Source organism: Carassius carassius, chromosome 20 (assembly GCF_963082965.1).
Source record: "Carassius carassius chromosome 20, fCarCar2.1, whole genome shotgun sequence".
Classification (NCBI taxonomy): Eukaryota; Metazoa; Chordata; class Actinopteri; order Cypriniformes; family Cyprinidae; genus Carassius; species Carassius carassius.
In genome coordinates, this window is record NC_081774.1 from 2738842 (window position 1) to 2753426 (window position 14585).

Below are 14585 nucleotides of genomic sequence, written 5' to 3' on the forward strand. Positions count from 1 at the left end.
CTGGAAAGCAAAAGCATGGCCATGACGTATTAAAAAAGCATTAGAAATTTAAGGCAGATGTGGGGTATTTTAAGCCTTCGTCCTTAGCCCCACTGGAAAAGACATATTATATTAATAGTTTACTCAACCTCGTGTTGTTCCAAACCTGTATGACTTTAATTTTTCCATGGGACACTAAAGTAATTAGCTAGCAGAATGACTAGGCGGTTCTTTTTCACAAAATGAAAGTGAATGGCGTCTATGTTTGTCAATAGAGAATTTAGTCAATAATAACTTAATTTAGGTATTTATCTTCACAGAAACCTCTCATAAGACTTAGAATAAACCAAATTAGTTAAAAAGGTAACTTTCATGATACTCATTTTACTGTTTAAACCACACAATTCATTGGATAAATAAAAATGATGCAGTGAAGGTAAATAGTGACTGAGGTTGTCAGTCACGCTCACATTTTGCCTAATAACTGCTTTTGTGTTTCAAGGACGATGGAAAACAATAGGATTTGGAACAAATTCCAAGTGAGTGAACCGTTACATAATTTAAAATTCGGGCGAGCGGTTCCTTTAAACAAACAGTTATCGTCATAAATATGATTTGATTAGCTTTACACTAACGTATTTGTACTTGGTAGATAAATTAAACGTGATGGCGATTATTTTAAATAAGTGAAAACATATTTTTGTTTTCATTTCAATGATTTTTGTTTTAAATCAATATTATTCAAAAAGAAAGTTTTACTCTCACTGCTCAATCGTGGCAAAGAATCCTGTCAAAATATGAACATGCACCAACTGCACACACCCACTTTCTTATTGTTCCCCTTTTAATTCAGCACATAACAGAGATCTGGATGTTTCTTAGACTGAAATAGACAAAAAACTGTCATTAAAGATTAAAAATAATGTTAGCAACCAGGCTAACATATTTAAACTCCGTTACCTCATAGTATAGTCCCTTTATTTGTCGATAAATGAGATTATATACATGATTACTCCAATAAATTAAACACCGATTTCGAATGCTGAACTCATTTGGAGCACAAAAGTAAAAACCAACTAATTCAAGCTGCATTTTGCTAGCCGGTTTGCTTGCTGGCTAACTATGCAACGCGATCCCGATGGATAATGTTACTCGCAGACGAGTGTGTGCAGATTGTTCGTCTAACACGACAGTTATAACTCATAAAAACAGTTCAGAAACCCCCAGAACATTTGCAAAACACTCACCTCTCAATGATGGACGGATGGAAGTTTGTATATATAAAGCAGCTGAGAGGAGTCTCACAGAAGTGACGAGCGTGTGCACGTGCAGATGGCTGGACGAGTTGTATCGGATTGCATTGGCTGTTGCAGCTCAGCTCAGCTGGTGAACAACATAAGCTTGCTGTTGAAACCCAATGGAGAGTTGCATTGTCTTTGTTCTTGCTGATGCATTTCATTTCGCACGCTGACTCGTGCTTTGGCTTGTACTCTGCAAAATGATGCATGTGTCTACAAAGCACAGTTAGTAAGAAAGTGCAGGTTTTTAAATGAAATAAAGAAATGCAATAAGTGCAATAAAACGCATGTAAGCAGGGGCCTCGGTTTAACCACAAACACCCATAAATGAATGCATGCCCCATCTGTCACACCAGCTCTCATTAACACCTTCTCCATCAGCATACAGGGGTCAAACTGTAGGGTTAGAAGGTCACCGGCACTTTGGTGGATCAATATGGGAGATGGTGAAAGTCCACACATTGGATTGCATTAACGTCACATTAGCAAGTGTTACCTTTAACACCAAAACAAGCCACTAATGCCATTAGCTGAATGTCAAATTGAGTAACTTTTGCCAAATTTACATTGCAGAGGTGACACAGAAGCACTTCTGAAGTGGCGCTTAGGTGTCTCTATACAAAACGTTAATATGAAAGCCTATTTCTTGCACAGATTAAACAAATAATAAAATGAATTGCAAGTATTTATCAGATACTTCTGACTTTTTATCCTCACTATTCTGACTTCTTTATCAGAATTGCACAAAAAATGAATCATTATTATATTTATCCCGTTTAAATCTCACATGTCTGATCTTCTCCTCAAAATTGTGAGAAATTTGAGAATTGCAAGACATCACATAAAAAGTTGCAAATTCCTATCTTATAAATGTTTTTCAATGGCAGAAATGGCTTATCATAGTTTAATGCTGTTCAAAGACGGCGTACAATGTGATGCATTATATTGATACTATGCATCAATACAACGCATATACTTTGATACTAGGGGCTGAAGTGGGTGTGAGCCAACATAATTTAGTCTAATTTTTATGCTGCATTGTGCCTACACTGAATTTTGGTCAGGCAAAAAGCAGCCTTAACTCCACTTACAATACAGAAAATATTTGATAAATAATAATATATCTGAAATAGATTGCAAAATATTTGATAAAAACAACACAATTGAAAAAGCATTCTGTGCTCGGAAACAAAACACGAGGAACGTTTTATTTGTTGGATGTTTGGGAAGATGAAATTAGATTAGAGAGGGATTAGAGATGATCAGTGGAAATTGGATTCAGATTCACTTATCTCCCTCAAATGCATTTCCTTGCATTGATTGAGCTAACATGGAGAAACAAATACTACATTATAGAGTGCATTATACATTAGAAGCACATTATAGAGAACATTAGAGACAGCGGGATGATGCAGATCTAACAGACCGAATGAAATCCAGGCAATGGAAACAGCTTCTCATAAACAATGCTCCTCCAGCTAAAAAGTTAACCACTGAAAAATTACAATCTTTTGAATTGCACTTTGAAAGAGTCCAGGTTAAGGAAACTTAAAGTGGTCTGTGAAAAGAATGGTGGTGAATGTTTGCTGGTCTAAAAACAAATTCAAAATGCCACAGCATTCCCTCCATCCTAGTCAGAGTTGCTGCTGTCGCTGTCTGTATACGCCCCCAAGAGGCTGAGAGAAGAACCGTTCTGAGATGCGAATGGCTGTCCTCTGGAAGCTTTGGAGGACTCAGGTTGGGCAGCACCTGCGCCTGAATGATCTGGAAAGACAGAGAAAGCACAGGTTAATAGAGATGGCAAAACCCTAAACTGCGTACGTCTGATACATAAATAAAACATTAGGGTTTATGTTGGAAACTACAGTGGATTTTATCATAGGTACTAAATCCCTTTAATTTTTTTTGCCCCACCAGTTTATTAAAAAAATTGCTTGCGTACTTCATAAAATCATATCATCATGAACCTGTCTGTGTGTCAGCAGCCTGTCGTGGCGCATCGCCAGCAGGTTTATAGGCAGAATCCGCCGGTTTCTTCCTCACCACCAGAGACCCCAGAGCTCCCTTCACACCCAGACCTCCGACACTCCTCTCCCAGCTCTCCACCTTCTGTTTCTTTACGCCCACAGACGATGATCCCTGTGGAGATCAACAGGAACAGCATAAACATTAATGACAGAAACAGACGGGCATTTGATGAACAGAAAGACAACAGGAAAACACATGTAAGCTAAAAGAACAATTGATTTTTGTACAGTCACCAATCCTTCTGAGTGTTTATTTTGCAGAAGTGCCTGGCTGACCATTATCCTAGTTTATATTTTTTGTGACAAATAAACAAATGGATATGAACTATCGTTTTGAGCTGAAATTATTATGTGAGAAGTTGAAAAATCGAGAAATACGAAATGAGGTGGAGGCTGCTGTCTTTCTTTCCACCTGTGGTCCTGTGCTCCTGTCTGTGGTGAGGATGTCTGTGGGATTATCAGCAACGTGCTTCCTGCTTTGGTCTTTTGCATCTTCTGTCTCTTCTTCAGAGTCCGAGTCCCTCAATCGTTTGACCAGAGCTCTCTCCAACATCTCTCTATGTGGAGCAAGAAAAAAGAGAAGTCTAAACCATACTATATTATATCATTTATGCTTCTGAATCTTGACATGAAATGCTTCGGGGAAAAAATACTTTCACTGTGAATGCATACGACCGCATAAAGGTGCAGTTATTGTGATATGCAAATGCATATGGTAAACAATATGGACACTTTTTAGGTTAACATGCAAAGGAATATTTACATTTTGTACATAAAGCATATTTTAGATGCAGCAATCTACAGCCGCACGATTTGAAGTGGAAAAATGTTATTTTTATCAATAAAAATAAAAAAATCCAGGTTTGCTTTGCTTGTTTGTAGGGCTAGAAAAAAAATATATATATTCTCACGAATTTAACATTTTGAACATTTAATCATCTAACTTCTATTGACAGAAAACTGCAGGGAACCACTTATAAAAATAAGTGCTTATTACAAGTCAATACAAGTCACACTAACCCCCTCCCCTGGCCATTTTTGTGTTTTTTTCTTGCTAATATTTACTGTATTTTTCGGACTATAAGTCGCACCTGAGTATAAGTCGCATCAGTCCAAAAATACGTCATGAGGAAAAAAACATATATATAGGTCGCACTGGACTATAAGTCGCATTTATTTAGAACCAAGAACCAAGAGAAAACATCACCGTCTACAGCCGCGAGAGGGAGCTCTATGTCTTCAGTGTAGACTACAGGAGCAGTGAGCAGCATAGAGCGCCCTCTCGCGGCTGTAGACGGTAATGTTTTCTCTTGGTTCATGTCTCTTAGTTCATTTCTCTTGGTTCATGTCAAATTAATTTTGATAAATAAGTTGCACCTGACTATAAGTCGCAGGACCAGCCAAACTATGAAAAAAAGTGCGACTTATAGTCCGGAAAATACGGTAATCAAAATCTGACCATTTGCTTCCACTCTGGAATGGCATTCCTTCTCTGATGACGTCATCCTTAACCACATCCCTCCCTCTAACCATTAGGTTGCTGTGAGCGTGAGACAGAGAGGAGGAGCACTAAAACAAATCCCGACCCTCTATTAAATATATTGTTTCAGTTGGAAATACGTCACCAGACTGAAATAAAGTCGGCAGCAACTTCTGGTTCATACTGACTTTGCATGAACCTGTAATGTGACCAAAGCAATTTTAAAAATCCAAAATATAGTGTATGCAGCAAAAAGGCCAATTACTTCAAATAGCTCAAAAGTTTCTTACTTGGTCTCTCGTTCGTCTTCCTCCTGCTCTCTCTTTCTCTGTCTCCGCTCCATCTCTTTATACTTGTCCAGCATGCCCTCAAAGTCCACCTGTGCCTGCCTCTGGTTCAGCTCCTTCAGCTCCTGCAGGTTCTCCAGCACCTCCATCTCCAACTTTGAGTCCCGTGTGCGGTTCTCCAGGACCTGTGACAACAATCAGGGAGTTATGTTTTAACTTTGCATGGGCTTTTGTTTGCTTCCCTACAAAGCTGCTTTTAAGACTTTATGTATTAAATGGGAAAACCATTTATAAATAAATAAATAAAGTTTTTATCAAAAAAAAAAAAGACTCATATAGCACAGAATACAACTATAAATCCATAACAAAACTTCTAATATCATAAAACACACATGCAGTCTTTAACGTTTCTAGCAGACCTTCATGGGGTTATTGAGTTCCTCTTCCTCTCGCTCTTGTTGGATCTTTTTCTCCTCTTCTTCGATCAGTTTCTCGGCCTGAAAATTTCTTGTTGCACCATGTTCCATGGCATAATCTGTGTTCTCTGGATCTGTCTGTGAAACACAGCAATCAGATTAAGTGCAACGAAACAAACACAAAAGATTAACAATAAAAAAATCCTTAAGTGTTTTAAAGAGTATGACGTGCGCATTTATTCTAGTACCTTGAAAGTGATCTCAGCCAAGCATCTGGTGCATTTAATGTAGAATCTGAAAATGGGAAGCCCCAGGTACAGTTCGTTCTGGACAGTCTCCTTGCGGGCATTGAACTTCTTCCCTTTGTAAATGTACTCTCCACATGTTTTACACCTGTGAACCAACAAGCATTATTGTCTCAAAGATTATATAATCTCTAAGAAATCAAAATCCAGATGTTTTCCTCACTACTAGAGAAATCAAGAGAATTTTCTATGTGTCGTTTCACATTTAATATAGTTAGCTTGTATTTAACTAATAACTTTCTATCTTGTTTTTGCAGTGATATATATTGGTCAAAGAAGAGAGATCTTATATTTGTGTCTACATCAAATTAAATCAATTAGTTTTGCAATTAATTAATTGTATTATATATATATATATATATATATATATATATATATATATATATACACACACACACACAAAGCATATTAAATGCATACAAAGTGTCTACTTAAATGTTTCAAACATTTTGTGGGGAAAAAAAACTTAAAAACTCAGAAAATATGGGTGAAATTATGTTTCGTCATAATACAGTCTAACAGATAAATTTTTGTACAAATTAAATAACATATTTTTTTAACCTGCACTTATTAAAATATAAAAATTAATAAGTAAATTATATTATATTTTAATTTATTAATATCTTCTCACTGACAAATGGGAAAAACCTAGTGGTTTAAAAGATATAGTGGCAAAAGATTTACATTTTGGGGCTGCGCTGTCATCCTTAAAGTCTTTTAATGTCATTTAATAACTCTTGTTCGGCTCACATTTTTTATACAAACTATTGTGACACTGAATTACACTTCTTTTCTGTAAAACGTGATAAAAATGTATAATAGTCTTTTTTGCTCCGAAAATATATAAAACGGGAAACATTTCCATTATCCATAGGTCAGAAGCTTTCTATAATTATTATTATTACATATTATTAATTTCTAAAAGCATATATTTATTTAAAACCTGCAAGAATATACAATATATACATATAAAATAAAACATACCTCATATTAAAGGGTGCCATCAATCTGACCACATACTGACGGTCTTTGGGCAGTTTGAGTTTAGGGATTTTAGACGGATCAAAATCCGGAGGATAGTATTTCTGCGAAAAACAAACAAAAACAAAACAAGAACAGATGCTGTAAGGTGACAGTTTACCACAGTAACGTTAATGACCTTTTTAAACAGAAACGTATTTAAAGATTTACCTCAGGAGGTGTATACAAGATTATTTCAACATATACCTTATTTACGTTATGAACATCGAAAACATCACACATTAAATTAGAAAAACAAATTCACATGTCTATATTTCGTAGCTACTGTTACTTCATTAGCATGCGGATAGTACTAACGTTACTCAAATAACTAACGTAAACTTACTTAAAAAAAGGTACAGAACAATAATATAATAATTAAAGAAGGATGAACTTACATTCAAAACTTTTCTTTCCGACATTGTTCTCTTTAATTGACTAAAATGTAAACTAAAAACGACAAATTACTGCTCAAATGTACGCTTGTATACTACGCTTCTTCTTCCTCGACGTCATACATTGTGTGTATATCAGTCACTCATGCGCCGCTGTGCTGCCACTACCGGCAGAGCGCAGGTACTACACGCGACTAGAGGAGGCAAGTGCAGACGAGATAAAGAAGTACATATTTATAGAATAATACAAGTAGGGTTAAATTATGAATATGAATAGTATGCAGAGATTTGTTATAAACCTCAAGGTGCTAAGGAGAGAAAGGTGGTTTATATATTAAAAATAGAACTATACATCGAGGCCACTAGAGGGAGAAGCTTTATAATAAATAAATTCTTAAACAGGAAAGAGTAAAATACAATACAAGATGTAATGTTCATATCATGGAGGAAAGTAAATCAGAAGTGTCATTTGTACTAAAATAGACTAAATAGTTGATTGCAACCTTAAGAAAATGTAAACAAACATAGATTTACGACTTTTGATGGTTATAAGACTGGACGTTAAAACTATACTGTGTCTAACCAGCTGCGTCCGAAGTATACACAGTTATAAAGCAGTCTATAAACACATAATGCAATCGATACGTGTAATAAAAGAGTCGCAGAGTCATATTTTCTTGCTGTTTAACTCATTTGGCGTGCGCAAATGTTTGGTTATGATGTGCGTAATCCGGCAGCGCAGCTCAAGGGCGCGCGCAGGGGTTTGGCAACAGTTCCTTCGCACAGAGAGACGCGCAAACTGCTGCTGTGCGCCAAATGAACTGGAGAAATTAGCAAATGGGCTAAAATGCACTCTGGTCTTCTGCAATCACGGTCGACGTTGGGATATAGAGTTCTTTTAATATGAATGCTGGGAAAATAGAGTTAAACTTTAAATTCGGAGCGCGTAAAATGAGCGTTGCGTGGGATTTGAGAGTGATGCATTTGAGCGGAATCCAGATTTCAGTGAAAATCTATGTACCTACAGCAGCAGAGAGAGTCTGAAAAATCTTCCAGAGTCCTTTGCGGAATATATATATAAATAGGCTATATATATTTATATATATTTTTTCTTGGATTGTGGTTACCCACCCATCATGGATCAGATTGGGATTTTGGATTTACATCAGCGCAATAAATGGAAAATGCATGGACGCAGTGCTGCGATTAACGGAGTTTACATGTAAGAAAAATATTTTATTTACCAGTAAAAAGAGTAAAAGTTGATAATATATCTCTAGAGTATAAATGTTTGTAAATCGTTCTAGTTTTGGAGAAATTACACATGCAATAATTTAATGCATACATTAAAAAGGGAAATGCATGTTTAACTGTGAATAACAGACGCCAAAGACAGAAAGAAATTCTTAAAAGTGAAGATTCTTCATGGTTCAGAGAACCTTATTCTTTTCTTAGATGCATTGTGGATATATGGTTCTTTGGACATTAAAAGTTGTTTTAATAGGTTCTTTAGATCAGTTTTTAGATTCTCATGTGTTAACACAGAAAATCTTATCGGTGCTCACCACATAGTACTGTAAGTCCATATAGAAAATGTTGGATTTCCTTTTCAATTCAACTTGGAAATAAATTGAGAGATCTGAGTATTTAGAACAATTTAAAACAAAGGAAAGCATGTATATTGATGGGGGAAAATGCTCTGATGGATGATGAGAGTTTGTTCACGTCCGCTCCATCCAGATTCAGTCCAAAACCAGAGACAGTATCAAATTCATCTTCATTTGAAAAACTACAGTGCTGATTGGTTTCAGGAAGTCTAAACAGTGAATGCAACCTGAAAACTAATGTCAATTGTTTGTTGACCTTATGACTTTTTCACCGTTTGCAAAACAACTCTTGGAGCCTGATTTTACACTCTGAAAGGTTCTTTATTGGCATCTGTGGTTCTATAAGGAATCTTTAACATCCATGGAACCTTTCCATTCCACAAAATGTTCTAAGAATTTCTGAAGTTTTGAACACCCAGTTTAATGTCCAGTTTATATTTTAAAAAGTTTTTTTCTTGGTTATACGAATGCTGGGGGAACAATCCATTTCATCATTTTACAGACATTTTGTGATTATTACCTTCGAATGTTCTGTGAATGTATTAAAAAAACGTACATTAACGCTCAACTAATGCATTTCATAGAAAGTTCAATGAACAATATAATTAACATTTTTGTGTTACTTTCATGAGAACATTATCAAAGACCAGATAACTGATCGATTAACCCTGCAAAAAGAACATTTGTTCCTATCATTGAGAAAACTTTGCCAAAACGATCCTTGTTTTCAGCGGAAACAGCTTCTTTAGAGTTTTAAATGTAAAGTCAAAACGTTCTTTGGGGAACAAAAATGGTCCTTCTATTCGCTGCAAAAACCCTTGTGATGCAGAGCTTGTGGGTTTCATCCCTGTACCTTGAATGCACTTTGGACAAAACAATCTGCTATATACACTAATATAAAGGAGGATATATATGTGTTGAGTGTCTGAACTCAACTGGTCCTCTGTCCCTCACTTGTCTCTCATCAGTTGGAGTTTAGAGCTAATTCAGATGGCCTGCAGGGAGGACAGTGATATAATGCATATAATGACACCTCCCATTTAATGATCCTTTATGGATCTGTTGGTTTTATCATGCCAGTCAGAACAGTGATTCAGAGAAAGCTAGCAATTGTGTTGTTGCGAGTTTAATACATTTTAAATTTTAAATGACAGGAAAGGACTGTCTTTTCTTTCTGAAATCACAGTAAAAAAATAATTGTTTTCTAATGCATTAAAATGATTCATTATACCTTACAATGCATTATTAATTTTAAACAGTATACTGTAATATTTTACATCTTAACAACTAATTTATAAAGTTAGAGCATGTTATAATGCTTTTTTTTAAACAGTGTAAGAATGGATTGCAAAGCGTTATAGGCTACTGAGTTTTGATTAATTTTAAACAGATGTTGATTCTAATGATTTTATCTAGAGTGCAGTCTGGCCAATAAAATACCAACCGTTTGAATTATACAGTTAATAAGGAACTGAAATGAACATAAAACTGATTGAATGTAATGAAAAAAATTGACTAACTTCTGAATGCAAGCTGAATACAAGAGTTGATGCTGACCATCTTAAAATTGGCAAATATTATCGGTATGACTGATCACTAATTGTTTATTTAAAAGTCATCTTATTTTATATTGTGTTTTATACAGTACAGATTGTTTTAAAACAGCTAACAGGAAAATAACAGAATCAATGATGCAAAAAGAATGCATAACATTATTCATTATACACCATTATGAATACATTTAAACTTACATAATGGGCTTAGAAAATAGATGGATGGATGTGTTTGCAGTGATCTCAAAGGCCTGTCTTAATTCTCAGAAATGTCTCAATAAAAGTGACTAAATAGGTAATACAATCTCTGTTTGCTTTGGGGAAATATTTGTGCTTCAACATGCTGGCATTGATTCCACTCTGAAGGAATAAGCAATTCCTGCATGAACTTGATTAAAAAGTGTCAGGTGACTTTTGTCTGTTGGATGAAATATCGCAATTGGCTTTGTGCAATTAATAAAAAAAACACAAGCTGGATGTTGTATTGAATATGACCATATGGTCAACTATTTTGATTGTTTTCTCCTCAGTCAACGAAAATGGCGATATAATGTGAATCATGAAATAAATAAAAATAAGATTAAAATAAATTATACATCAAGAACAATAATTCTACTCAACTGATTTTTGGTGAGGACTGCCTATCAGTTGGACTGAATGATCATCCTAAGTTTTATAAAAATTAAATAAACTGCTGAAAATTAAATACAGTCAACAGAAGCAATACAAATAGATGAAGAACCCAGAGAAATCAAGAGTGTGGCACGAAAGAGAGAAAAAAACCTCTCTCTCTCTCTGTGTGTGTAAGTACTACTTGTTAAGACGATTAACAAAATCCTGACTTACTTTGATTACATTATGTTTGAGAGAATGTGAGTCATTTCGACTGACATCAGCAAACAAACGGCTTTATGACACACTCACATCACACTGATTTTGCATTATTAGTTGAAGACGGTTTGATATTATGAATTCAGGTATTTACAAATATTCATTTGAACACTAATCAGCTTGATCAAAGGTCAGGAAATCAGACATATCCCACATTTGTAATTTAAATAACTCTTTTTATGTTCTGAATGGACTTTGTTATGGCTGTAAAGCTTCAGAAATACTGTACAAGGACATAGACCTGTTATTTTTAAATGAGATCAGAGACAAGTCATATGGCAGATCATCTGTGCGTCTGGTTTCCTACAAAATAGGTTGTTGGAACAAAAAGAAGTTTGTACAGTATTTCAAACACATTCTGTTCTTTTGAACATTTTATTCATCAATGAATCCTGAAAAATGTAATTATGGTTTCCCCCGGAATTTAAAGCAATATCACCGTTTTCAACATTAGAAATGTGTATTGCAACTTACAAGTATGCTACACCTTATTGTAGGTTCAATGCCCCTGGAGTAACCTGAGGTTAAAAGTGTGTTGCTTAAAAACACAATGATAATAGTTTATAAATCAACATTTTGCTGGGTTTGATGCCATAATTATCCAGTTTTCATGGTCCTCTTTATTTTCTCAATGCATGTTACTAAGATTATTGGGAAGCATGGGAATGCATTTATTTATTATATATTTTTCACTTCGCATTCACATCTGTCTCCATTCTGGTATGCTGTGCTCATTTTTCACAGTGCAATCAACAAGCAATGGTTGAAATCCTGGCCATATTACTAATCAAAAATTAAGTTTTAATATATTTCTGATAGGACATATACAAAGTATCTTCATGGAACATGTTATTTACTTAATATCCTAATGATCTTTGGCATAAAAGAAAACTCAATAATTTCGACCCATACAATGTTTTTTTTTTTGTGGCTATTGCTAAAAATATACCCCAGCAACTTAAGACTGCTTTTGTGCTCCAGGGTCACATATTTTCTTGCTCAATAAGCTGTTTCACTCTGAAATGTGTTGATGTGTCACAGTACAGTAGTGAATCAGACAACTTGCATTTCAAGCAAACTTAAAATTCATTAGGCTACATGAAGTCATACTGAAAACAGTAAATGGTAACTAAGCCATCTCTTTGCAAGATTTAAAAAGCAAAATTCATATGTAAACGCAACATTCCTGTAGCTTAAACAGTCGAGCAGGTTTCTTGCAATGGCAAGGTCATGGGTTTCATTGCCAAAGAATGTTGCGTTTTGTACGCGACATCTGCTCAGAATGCATGAGGGTTAGTTTAAAGTTTACCCATTTGTTGTCTACCCTCATTTTTGTCACCCCAAAATGAATAAATTGCTGAACATTTACTCACCATGAGGCTATCCAATATGTAGATGAGTTTGTTTCTTTATAGCAACAAATTTGGAGAAGCGCTCCATCAATTGCTCACCAAAGGATCCTCTGCAGTGAATGGGTGCCGTCAGAATGAGAGTCCAAACAGCTGATAAAAACACACCTTTTCACATCACAAAACAATATTAGACTGGATGGTGTGGATTACTTGTAGATTATTGTGATGTTTTTATCAGCTGTTTGGACTCTCATTCTGACGGCACCCATTCACTGAAAAGCATCCATTGGTGAGCAAGTGAAGTGGTGCTAAATTGATGATAAATTTTCAGTAGACGCACATCAGAAGCCATGTCCCACATTAATGTGTCTAAACTGACAGCTGAGTAATTCTCTACAGCTAAGAATTGTGGGTCAGATCAAGCCGCTGTAAGCCACTTTAAGGCTGTGGGTTAGATAACACTTTCTGGTGAAGAAATCAAAACATGTCTGCCAGAAGAGGAACAGGAACTTCCTTCTCCACTCTCTTTAGCTTCAATAAAAGCACAGGCTTTTAATGAGAGCAGGTCAGTCCTGTTAGTCATCAGTTTTACTAATATACGTCCTGTCTGACACTAATTTAGTCTAATGTTCCATTCAAGATGAAAGATGAAGCAGGAAGCTGAGAAGGTCAAAGCTGGATAAGCTTTTATTCATGTTGGACTTAGTGGATGATTCCTTATACAACATAAAACTGTACTAAATGAACCCTGTCCTGGTTAAAAGGAATGTCACGAATCTGCAGTTTTCTTGAATATTATGAACTGAACATTCAAGAAATTACTAGATGGAATGTCAAGGACATTCATTTCTGCATAAAATGCATGCATTTTGTCATCATTTTCATGAAAAGTAAGCACATTTTCCTATTTAAACTCTCACTATTGCAAACACAAAATATATTTTAAATATTTATTAATGCATCATTTAGTATTTGTTATATTGCCAATAATTTATTTAGATTTCAATGAAGAAAAATCACACTACTTTTCATAAGTTTGGGGTCAGTAAAATCTTTTACATTTTAGTTAGTACTTTTATTCAGCAAGGATGCATTAAACTGATTGAAAAATTCAGCTTAAATAATAAGATTTTTTTTTATTTTAAATTATAATAATAACTAATTTCACAATATTGCTGTTTTTAGTCCATTTTTGATCAAATATATGAACTTTTGGTCAGCATGAGTGACTTTTGAAACATTTGAACATCAGAGTGTATAAAAATGAGTGCTGTCAAATGATAAACTGCATCTAAAATAAAAGTTTTTGTTCACATAATATATGTGTGTGTGCTGTGTATATTTATTATTTACATATTAATACACATTCATGAATTTATTTCAGAAAAATATTTTATGTTTATATATTAAATATATTTATTTATAATATCAATTGTAAGAATATAAATATAAATACATGTAAATATTTCCAAAATATATACTGTATGTATTTGTATTATATATACATAATGAATATACACAAAACACAAACATTGACCAGCACTCATATAAATAAATAAATCAATAAAAAAAAAAATTGCATTAGATCAGGGTATCTTAAACTGAGGTTTGAAAGTTGATGAAAAGATATTGATTAATGAAATCATCAAACATTTTAAGTTTTAGTATTTTCAAAATACACTACTAAATATTTGATTTGTTTACTTGCAGGTCATCATTAACTGACTTCAGAGAATGATGAACATACAAGTGCATTATCTTAATATAAAACCTTTATATTAGCTAAAGTATGAGCTTAAAATCTCAGGTGTTGCAGGATCTTTTCTCATTACTTTTCCTCAAGTTCCCACAGGAGGAACCACAGCTTTAGAAAATCCCAATTTTCTAAAAATCCCAAAATAGTTTCTGAAGTCACATATGAAGAACACATTTATAAAGCATTCACAGACTGGTGGTTGTGATAGTCTAGAGGTTT

General features: G+C 34.6%; 1 protein-coding gene across 1 annotated transcript; it reads right to left on the reverse strand.

Annotated features, from left to right (window-relative positions):
- Positions 1–2459: 2459 nt before the first annotated feature.
- LOC132096024 (splicing factor YJU2-like) lies at positions 2460–7365 on the reverse strand. The gene is made up of 8 exons (XM_059501138.1): positions 7211–7365; positions 6777–6877; positions 5736–5880; positions 5491–5625; positions 5075–5256; positions 3717–3861; positions 3245–3416; positions 2460–3041 (listed from the first exon to the last, which is right to left on the reverse strand). Exons 1-8 carry the CDS (start codon positions 7232–7234, stop codon positions 2908–2910), a joined length of 1038 nt encoding a protein of 345 aa, XP_059357121.1. The 5' UTR covers positions 7235–7365; the 3' UTR covers positions 2460–2907.
- Positions 7366–14585: the final 7220 nt, after the last annotated feature.